Raw genomic sequence first — 10506 nt, forward strand, 5'->3', positions numbered from 1 at the left:
AAGCAGCAGGTTAGAACAAAAGGAAGAAAGAATTTCTGAACTAGAAGACAGGCTTTTTGTATTAATACAGTTGAACCAAAAAAAAAAAAAAAGGAAAGAGAATTTTTTAAAAATGAAGAAAGCCTACAAGATCTTTCTAATAACCTTAAGCATACAAACATCCGTGTTACAGGTATACCAGAAGAGGTAAACCAGAATAGGAAGTGAAAGGAAAAGGCATTGAAAGCCTGTTTAATAAAATAATAGCTGAAAATTTCCAAGTATTGGGAGAGATACAGTCTCACAGATCCAAAAAGCTCAAAGATCCCCAAACAGATTCAACCCAAGAAGGACATACCCAAGACACTAAATACAGACACTAAATTCCCCATTAGTAAGAAATTGGTTAATGGAAACAAAGATTATGTTTTGTAATGATGAGTATATCAATTATCCTGACTGAACATCACATATTGTACACAAGTATTGATATTCAATTCTGTACCCCACAAATATGTATAATCAATTACGTTTCAATAATTTTAAAAAAAGAAAGAGGGGGTAGGGTTCCCTTGGAGTGGGCAGCAATGGTTCTAACATTGGAGATAAACCAAGGTAGAGGATGTTAAAAGGAGGGGCATGTGTGGCCTGTGGCTATTTCATCAAGGTTTTGGGTAAAGCCTTTTTTGTAAATGTTGTCTATATATGGCCGATAGACATGATTCTTAGTCTACAATCTCGGGTGTTCTGTAAATCCACTTGCAGTTCAGAGCCCTATCTTGCAGGACTAGGGAAATTTTCCTCAATCATTATTGGAGACGCATGCACACAGTTGTGCCAATGTCCCTGGACTCTCCAAGGCTCTGACTGGTTAACTACTAAAATGCCCATTGATTCTGCTCTTGGAGGCTGAAAGCTATCGTATGTACCAAGGGTCCCGGTGTCCCGTGATGCCCTGATACCTTCAGGGAGTGTACAGCTGATTGCATAATTGCCATCCCTTCTCTTCCCAGGCTCTGGGATGCCCTCGAGTAGGTCTAGCCTAAAAAGTCACTCGTCAGGCCTGCCCCTTCCCCTCCTGGACCCACTGCATTCTCACTTCAGTGAGCTCAACCACCTCTGCTTTCTGCCCAGAGAAAATCCCCGAGGCAAAGAAATAGTTTAGGCTACATGATGCAACTAGAAATGGGACAGAAAGAACATAATGAGAACAAACAAAGGATCTCAATAAATTATTCTGTCCCACACGGTATTGTGCAGCCATTTCAGGCATTCTGCATTCGCAAGCCAATTAAGAAGACACCCCCAAGAGAAGCTCAAGGACTGGGGGCCAAAAGCCTAACAGCAACACTCACTCACATTTTCATGGCAGTAAATAAAAAGCGAGGAACCATGACCAGGCACGTAGCTCCTTGCTCCAGCTCCCTTAGGCCAAAGGCAGGAAGCCTCACACACGCACAGTTCCAATCCTGAGTAAACTACCCTGGCTCCAGGGCAAATCTTCCTGGTGTGTGAACCTTTCAACCTTCTGCAGCTGGGAGGCTTTCTTCCATTCTCTCGTCAACTCCCTAGGAAACGTCTCTCAAACTTCAAAAGTTACTCACTCAGACATTGCTTTGGTGGTTGGAATATAAACGTTCAAGAGTCTTGACATCTTCTATGGACACCTTTAAAGCAGACTTCAAAGAAAGAGTTCTCCCGCTTTGAGCATTTCCCACATAAGCAATAAGTGAAAATAATTGCCCTTTTCTATGTCTCTGATCTCATCCAGAGGGACCATTTTATTAAACAGGCCTGAGAGATTGTCAGTGAATACACTCGCAAGCCTCAGCTGTGCCTGGAACCCGGGGCGGGGACTTGTGTGGCAACCAGCATCATCTAACCTCTTCCAAACAGCTTACATGACAATATGTGGACACTGTCACTTGGGAATCAGACTTGATTCTTTGGGGATCAATTATCATTTTCCTTTTATGAGTACAAACTAAGTTTTTATACAGAAAAAAGAAAAGTACCTTTTATGAAATTAACATCTGAAAGTGTCTTTCTTCTGGAGATGGCATCCTCCCCTATTTTACAGAGCACATTCATCCTATGTTGTATGTAGAAGAGGGGATAATGTTTGAGTTAAAAAGAAAAGCTTAGAAGTTAGCTTGTGCCCACCCTTCCACTGAAAGATTAGAAAACAAAATGGACAGATTTTAACTTTTGCCCTGTACCACACATAGGAAAAGGATTGAGGGGAAAAAATGACCTTGAGTCAGATCCTCAGCTTCCTTATCAGAAAAATGGAGTAACAGCACCTACCTCACAGAGCTTTTGAGAGCATTAAGTGAAATAACACTTGGAAAAAACCACAGTCCAGTTACTGACACATAGTAAGTGCTAAATAAGTTAGTTAGCTTAGTTAGTAGCTAAGGAGGTAACTCCAATTTTGGCCAAAACAGTGGCTGTCAATCTCAGCTGCACAACAGAATTGTCTGGGAATTTTTCAAAAATTCAAGCCCAGGCCCAGCTTCAGACATTCAGAGTTAACTGGTCTGTGGTGGGACCCAGTGAGGTACAGGCGAAGAATATACCAGGTGAGTCTAATGTGAAGCCAAGTTTTAAAGTCAGTGGGCTGGGAGGTCCAAGAACAAGGCCAGAGACCATGTGCCCTTTACACACACTGGGCTCATGGAAGGGCGGAGTGGGCAGAAGAGGAAGGAGAGGTGAAGAGGGAAAGAGATGGGGAGGGGGAGAAAGAGGAAAGAAAATTTAAAATATTATAGAAAGGTTTAAAAAGATGTTTGAAAATGACATCTTTTGTCAAAAGCAAGTGTGTAGTTGCTATTGATAAATAATGGCCAACCTAGTGAAAATGAAGCAATTAGTAAGTCTTAACAAGAGTCTTATTAAAATAACAGAGTTCTCCTCTGTCCATACTGTAGGGAGACTTGTTGACACAGCTAAAAGACACAGGAAAACACACCCAGATTAACAAGGGGGCAGTCATTTAATGCAGAAATCCAGTTAACATAAAGAGACAAGTTGAACAACAGATAGGACTTTAAACAATACTGCATAGTGTCACAGATTAGCTCTTACACGGTTGATCTGGTTTTGTTTTTGTGTTACGATTTCAATTTCAGTATAAAGACAGAGAAGAGACTTCAATTTAAAAAAATAAGGCAACATAGAATCTTCTTGTGACAAGGAATATCCACAAATAATGCACAAATATTTGGTGCTGACACAACAAGACACCATTAGGACAAGTTCTGAAGATGCTGCATTAAAATTTAACAAGCTTGGTACAATGACAAGAAAATTATACTTGCTTTGTTACGAATCCTTTTCCAAATAGAAATGACTCTCAGGTAACTGTTATATACAAACTCTCTGAAAGAAATGAAAATCATACAAATTTTTCCATTCCTCTTTTTCTACACCTAGAAGTGTTCCATGGCACTGCTCCCTATTTCTCACAGTCAAAGCATAAATAGTCATTAAAGCACTTGAATCCACAGTAGTCTCGTCCTTAGAAAGGTTGGGAGGTTTTGCATGATTTTTTTATCAGTCATCCAGAAAGGGCTTGCAGGCAACAGGTTGGAATGTAAAAGACCGCTTTGTGCTTGGAATCCTGATGTGAACCTGGGCTCTGCTCGCCTCAGCAGTCACCCGCACTATGGACGGGCCTTGAGTGGGGACAGTCATACAGTGGAGTCCCTGCCAGACTTTAGTTGTGCAATCTTGGTCCGGCTAATAAACGGATAAGCGATGCAGAGACCTCCAGCTGCCACAATAAAGCCTAAACTGCACCAGGCGCAAAAGACAGACCAGCTGTAGCCATGTTCCACATCAGCAGGCAGGCTATAAATTAGCTTCGGGAGCCGGTTCAAATCATAAGAGACACTGGCAGCGTAAGTGCAGAGCGAAATGGTGCAAAATATCCCTATAAATAATACAAAGAGAACAGAATGATCAGTTACAGTTCTGTCTGCTACAAAGCAAATGCCAGACAGGGCTTTGTGAAAACTGGGTCAACCAATAAGGCAATCACTCCAAATTCATAAAGGATCTGTACTTCTTTTACTCGAATTAATTCATTCAACAAACATTGTCAAAACTTCTGTGCCAGACTCTACTGTAGGCACCAGAGATACAGCAATGAAAAAGAGAAAAATTCTGATAACTTGAATTACCCAGAATTATCTGGTTTGAATGGTTATGTCATTTGAATTTATTTTTATTTTATATTCTTTAAAAAATTAATAAAAGTTCTATTTCTAAGGAAAAAAATCTTCTATAACCACTCCAACCTAATGCAAAATAGTTTTCATTTCCATTTGCTCTATACCTGATTTGACACATTTTTATATAGTCCCAATCATTATACAAAGTTTGCTTTTTTTCAATCAAGTCTTTATCATGCTGCCTATAATATTTTAAATGAATTCTCACAAGAGGCTAAATCTTTTGTTTAAGGTACAGAGTCTGGCACATACTAGGGCCTCAATAAAATTTTCTTGAATGAATGAATGCTTTTAAATAATATAAGTCCAGGAATTTGGAAGAGATGTAAAATAGCCATGTAAGAAAAGATCATATACTTTAACCATTCAAAATGTAAACAATTTGGGTGACATAAGGGAAACAGGCAGATCCCAAATTTTACTTTTTTATAGCAGTACATGTAAATATAATTGTCCTTCTAGAACAGTAGAATCAGCACTCTGATAAAAATGCTTCCCCAGCCCAAAACACAGGATTTTTAGCATTCAAGTGATGTTCCAAAGATGTAGATGCTTCTATTCCACCACAATGGACCTCCATGGATGCTGCTTTTGGATGGGCATAGGATCAATCAGAATGAGGCAGTCGCTGAGTTGAAGGTGGGTGATGAAAACAGAAACTGGCACCCAGTCAAGTATCAGAATGTCCAGCTCTGTCCCAAGTCCTACGCGTCTCTTCTTCATACTCTGGTTTATCCCTAGGTATGATGGAGGTAGCATCTATTTGCTGGAAAATTGCTTTGGTATCCTTAGGGATACATGCAGCATTTCCACTGGAAGCAGAAACACAGACTTGGAACTAAAAAGAGGGAGCTAAAAATAGCAGATCCCCCCTCCTTTTTTTAACCTATAGCTTAGGAGATCAGAAACGTTAACAGAAAAACAATCAGAGCAGGTAGCAATCTGAAGGAAATAAAGATCACCTCAATACCATTTTTTAACTGCTTGAATTCTGCCTCCACTCAAGTCATGAAAGAGCACATTGCCTCAATCCTTTTCCAAATGTGCATTTAGAAAATAAGCGTTCAAATCAGAAAGACACTTGATCTGAGATAATTTGATATTCCCTACTCTTTGCCTAATTCTGTTGTTAAACTCTATAAAGTGATTCTGTTTTTCTACAAAAGGATAAAATTGTATCTTCTGACTTCTTGCTCCAACTTATTACAGCAAACATATCACTTTGAGTTCTCCAAAAGAAAGATCAAGTTGGAAATAATGCCTTCATAAAAGAATGGGCCATTCAAAAAAGAATATTTCATTAACGAACACAAAGAATGATTACATTTTATAGTAATGAATATGCTAATTATCCCGATTTGATCATCACATATTGTACACAAGTACTGATAGTCACCTATGTACCCACAAACATGTATAATTAATTGTTTCAATTTTTAAAAAAGAACATTTCATTGCTTTTTTCAAACCTTGTGAAAATCAAACATTCTTAACATCTACACGAATGTTTTCACTGGAACCAAAACAGACAGCACTTACGAGGGCCTTTTAATAAATGCTGGTAATAAAATAAAGCAGTAAGAAAAAAATGATCTCTGGAGTATCAACAAGCAAAATATGATAATAGAATAATGACCTCTTCACAGGAAAAACAACTCTATTCTGCATTTAGCTGTCAGTACACAGCTGAATGCCTGAAAGCAAGCATTTTTACAAGTAACATGGTTTTAATGACCCCTTAAAGCTTGAGTTCAAACTTAGAGTTTTAAGCATCCTTTGATGTCTAATTGCATTGGTTTGGAATGCAAAAAAATATGTATTCTAGTCTCCAGCTCTTCTTATCACTGTGCGACCTTGAAAATAGCTAGCCTCTCTGAGCCTTAGTTTCTTCATCTAGGAAAAAATGGGGGGCTTCATTACTGAAATCCCTTATAGTGTCAAATTTCTGTATTTCCGTTATTTGAAAGTAAGACATGGAATAAAAACATTTCCTAAAACTTCCTAGTGAATCTCGTAGTCAGTATTATGCAACTAAATAAAAATGGAATGTCCTATGTGTTTTTCTTTCTGTATATACTCCTTTGATCTTATAGTAAATGTTAGTTTTATTAGCACCTCTCTCCTGCCAACTCTATAAAATTGCTTTTGGTAAAATAGATTTTAGCATTACATCCCTGATTCATATTGAATAGAAGAGGATTATAGGAAACAATCTAATCTGAGGATTTAACCAGAATGAAGATTTCTCTCTACCCTTGAGGTCTGGAGTGATTGTGCTTTCCCCAGGCACTAGGTTTGTGTTTACCTCATGGACACTGTGAATGCTGTCACTAAGAGAATTTCTTTCTTTGTCCAAGTTGCCAAAGAGCTGAAGCTCCCTAATAGCAAATGTGTGGCCCACCATAAGTAAAAGTAAGGGATTTCACAGCATGCTTTTTGCTTCTTATCTCACTCTTAGATCCATCTTGCCTTGTAAACCTGATTGTCCCTTTGTTTTATTTTTATTACTTATCTGTATTTATTTTATCATGAAGTATTACATGCATCTCTGTGTCACTTAAGTCCTTTCTGGAACAGGGGACTCATTAAACTTTGATGAAAACTTGCTTTATTTCCTGGTGTCTTTGTTCACTCATCTGAGAGTGCAGGAGAGCAGGCCTATCAGCCCACAAATGTGGCCCCTCTCTCCCTGTTCCCTTCCCACAAATGCCCCCACAGGCTGCCTTACAGTAACGTCTTCTTTCCTTCCAAGATGCTCTCAAAGTTCTTCTGAGTAAGAAGGAAGCATTGAAGGAGAGACTAACAAGAAAAGCAAATATAAGATCTTTTCAGACCCTCACATCTCTTAAGCAAGTTTGCAAATATTCATTGTATATAGCTGCCACAGCTATTAATTATAGGATGGGCAAGACTGTTTGTTACAAGGAAATATACTGAGAGGAGACAGAGTATTGTTTCCAGCTTTTCCAACAAGCTCTTGTTAAAAAAAAAAAGCCTAATCCATTCAAGATGTTTTAAAAAGAAAAAATAAATCCTTCTAAATTCAAAGACATAAAAATCTTCTAAATGACGGAAGCATGCTTATTGTAGCTAGATTAATAGTCTCAGCTCAATTTTGGTACAGTGGAATTCTACTTTAGGTTCTGTATGCACATCTTACAGTACTCTTGTGTATGAGTTTTCTAGGGCTGCCATAACAAAGTACCACAGACTGGGTAGCCAAAACAATAGAAATTTATTTTCTCACAATTTTGGAGGCTACAAGTCTGAGATCAAGATGTCAGCAGGACTGGTTTCTTCTGAGGCTTTTCTCCTTGGCTTGTAGATGGCCATCTTCTCCCTGTGTCTTCACACAGTCATCTCTGTGTAACTGTCTTCTCTTCTTATAAGGACACCAGTCATACTGGGTTAGAGCCCACCCCAATCACCTCATTTTTAACTTAAGTTTCCTTTTAAAGACTCACATATGGTCACATTCTGAGGTACTGTGGGTCAAGACTTACATCAACATATGAACTGGGGTGGAGACTCTGCCCATAACAGCGTGGGGGGGGGGGGGAATGAAGTATATATTTTTTTCTCATTTAAATCTATTTGTTTTTATTTTAACATTTACTTGTATATATCTGTGGGGTACAGGGTGTAGTTTCGGTACATGCATACACTGCACAATGGTTCGCTTAGAGTGGACAGCGTAGTAGTTTTGTACCTGTTAGTCCACCAATCCGCATGCTCCCCCATCCCCAACCCCCACCCCCCACCAGCCTCTGGTTAACCATTATTTTACCTTCTAGAATGAAGTATATTTCTATCTCTTTTATAGGTCTTAGCAAAACTATAGTATTTTAAATGTTATTTAACCTGTTACTCAACAATTATTTATCCGGTATCTACTATGTCCCACACCTAGTTCTGCTCATATCAGAGGTAGTTTAATTCCATGAGTTCTTGTTGGTCACAGCCATAATCGGTCTGACACTGATGTGGTCAAGAACCTAAAGTGTCCTTTCCACTCCACTTTCCAGCATGCGTCTTGGGGAAAGGTAGTAGAGACCCCTTGAACTTTCTGTAAATTCCCCACAGAGTCTGACAGAGCTGAGCACATGGAGTCAAGAAAACCTGCTGGATAAAACTGAGTCTGCAACACATTTTCTGCCAACTTAAGAGCCTGTTCATCCAAATTACCCCACGTAGGACTTACCTATACTGCAAGTGACTTCAGATGATGCTACATTTTTGTCAGTAGCAATCCAGTTAAAGACAGGTATGCGAAGGGGGTGTGAAAAGATAAATAAGGCACCACCCTTGCATTGAAAAAGTTCAAAATCAAATGGTCTTCCTGAAGATCTACGGGGAGAAGGGCCACCTCTCCTCCACCCTTCTCTGAGGCTCTCCCTTCCCTTCTGCTTCTCCTCTGACTAGCGGATACTCTTCAGTCCAGCTGGTGGCCCCAGGAGAGAGGGGCTCCTGAGGTCCAAGCTCCATCCTGGCTACTGCTGGTAGCATCCTCAAAAGAGTGAATAATTACTGGCTCCCTTACAAGCCCTACAAGCAGCTACTTTTCTTATAAAATATTAAAAGGTTTTCTGCCAATATCCTTAATTAGAAGATACCATGATATCATTACAGGGCTGGAAGGGATATTTTCAAATCAGGACAGAAGTAAATTTATGCTACCATCCCAGATCATCAACTAATTTCCTACCCTAAAATCTTCATGCTGCCTGTGGCCAGCTGGTAAGATATAATTAGGGTAGCCGGGCCCATTCTCCCAACCACCCTCCTTTGATGTGCTTAAAAGGCTGAAAGGAGTGGAAGTTACTTCACCCTGGTTAGCCTGCTTGATAAATAACATAACTGCAACACCCAAAGGCATAAACATTGATTTTTTTTCCACCACTCCATCAAAAGATGGCCTGCCCATCGTTCTGGTCTCTTTCCTCTTCTAACAAAAGTGCCTCACGTTACTTTTCACACAGATTACTCAAAATCTCTTCCTACACTGTCTTAACTAAATGACTGACAGGACTAATAAAGACTGACAAAATTTAAAACACACAGAGACAGATCCACAATATGCAATTTCTAAATTCAATAACCTCCGATCTTTTTCTGAAAGACAGCCGCAATCTCATTGCAGCAAAGTCTGACCTGTTCTAACATAAGGCTGTTATAGTCCTTATTGATCCTGCTTAGTGTGAATATTCATAAGTTTTGCTGCAGAAATGTTAATGTGTTTGATTTCAAGACCTTGCTGAGGGCATTAGATAATATAGGATACATGTACCATATTACCTTCTAAAATAAAATTTTAAAAACCTTGAATTCCAAAACACATCTGGCCCCAAAGGTTTCAGATAAGGCATTACAGATCTGTAGTTTTAGATCATAATCGATAGATACCCTAGATAATTCAATACACCTATCACAGCAGACTCGTTTTTTATTAAGATGCACTGAAGCAAAGGAATGCATAACCCAGTGCGGGTGTTAACTGCCTCTGCAGCTTTGATGGGAACGCCTGGGCTCTGACTCCTCTTTCTCCGCTGTCAGTATGGGAGTGTTACTACCTGCCGTAGTAACCTTCCAAAACAGCAGTGGCCACTCAGGTCACAGCCTGTGAAGGAGAAAGGATCCAGAGGGCAGTGAGACCCAAACCAAGGGAGGCCCAACCTCGATCCAATTTTTGAGACTCCCAGCATATAAAATAATAATAAAAATCTTACTGCAGAGACATAAAAATTGTATTTGAAAAATGTTTGCATTGAACAAATTAACACTTTAAAATATTTACAATTTAAATTATAATCATTGTAGTTATATTACCATGGCAATCTAATAGAATACATCGCTTCATTTGGATGGAAATATTCGTCCACAGTACACTGAAGGCAGTATGGTCGTGTAATGGGCAGAGGCTTAAAGCTGGAAGATGACAGTCATATTCCCTCAGCCCTCTGTGCCTGCCTCTGTGCCTGCATGTAAATAACCTCAGAGCACATGACATTAAAAGCCTAAAGCTGCGGCCCTTGGGGAGTGTTAAGCAGGCCCTGGCAGCTGGAGGACCCCTTGCAAGGCCTTGGGGAAGGGGAAAAGGGGACCCAGCTCCCAGATATGCACTGACAGTCGGCAGCGCTGCTGTTCCACATGTGGGTACTCAAGCCCTGTCCCTATGCAATAAAGCAGAAGAAGAACTGTCCAGAGCTTCCATCTGAACAGCTCAAACTGTCACATCATTGATGTTTTTCATTGAAGGTTCAGCTAATACGTTCAGGCAGAGAATGAAGATGCC

The 10506-nt window shown here is 39.7% G+C and overlaps 1 protein-coding gene across 1 annotated transcript in view; it reads right to left on the reverse strand.

The window, feature by feature from the left end:
- Nucleotides 1-2955: 2955 nt before the first annotated feature.
- The window catches only part of TMEM178A (transmembrane protein 178A), a 14541-nt gene continuing 6990 nt past the window's right edge, over nucleotides 2956-10506 (reverse strand). Inside the window, exon 3 of the mRNA XM_008591399.1 lies at nucleotides 2956-3913. Within this exon, the coding sequence (XP_008589621.1) occupies nucleotides 3672-3913 (242 nt within the window). The 3' untranslated portion in view covers nucleotides 2956-3671. The remainder of the gene's footprint in view (nucleotides 3914-10506) is intronic.

This window comes from Galeopterus variegatus, unplaced genomic scaffold, assembly GCF_000696425.1.
Source record: "Galeopterus variegatus unplaced genomic scaffold, G_variegatus-3.0.2 Scaffold6905, whole genome shotgun sequence".
Classification (NCBI taxonomy): domain Eukaryota; kingdom Metazoa; phylum Chordata; class Mammalia; order Dermoptera; family Cynocephalidae; genus Galeopterus; species Galeopterus variegatus.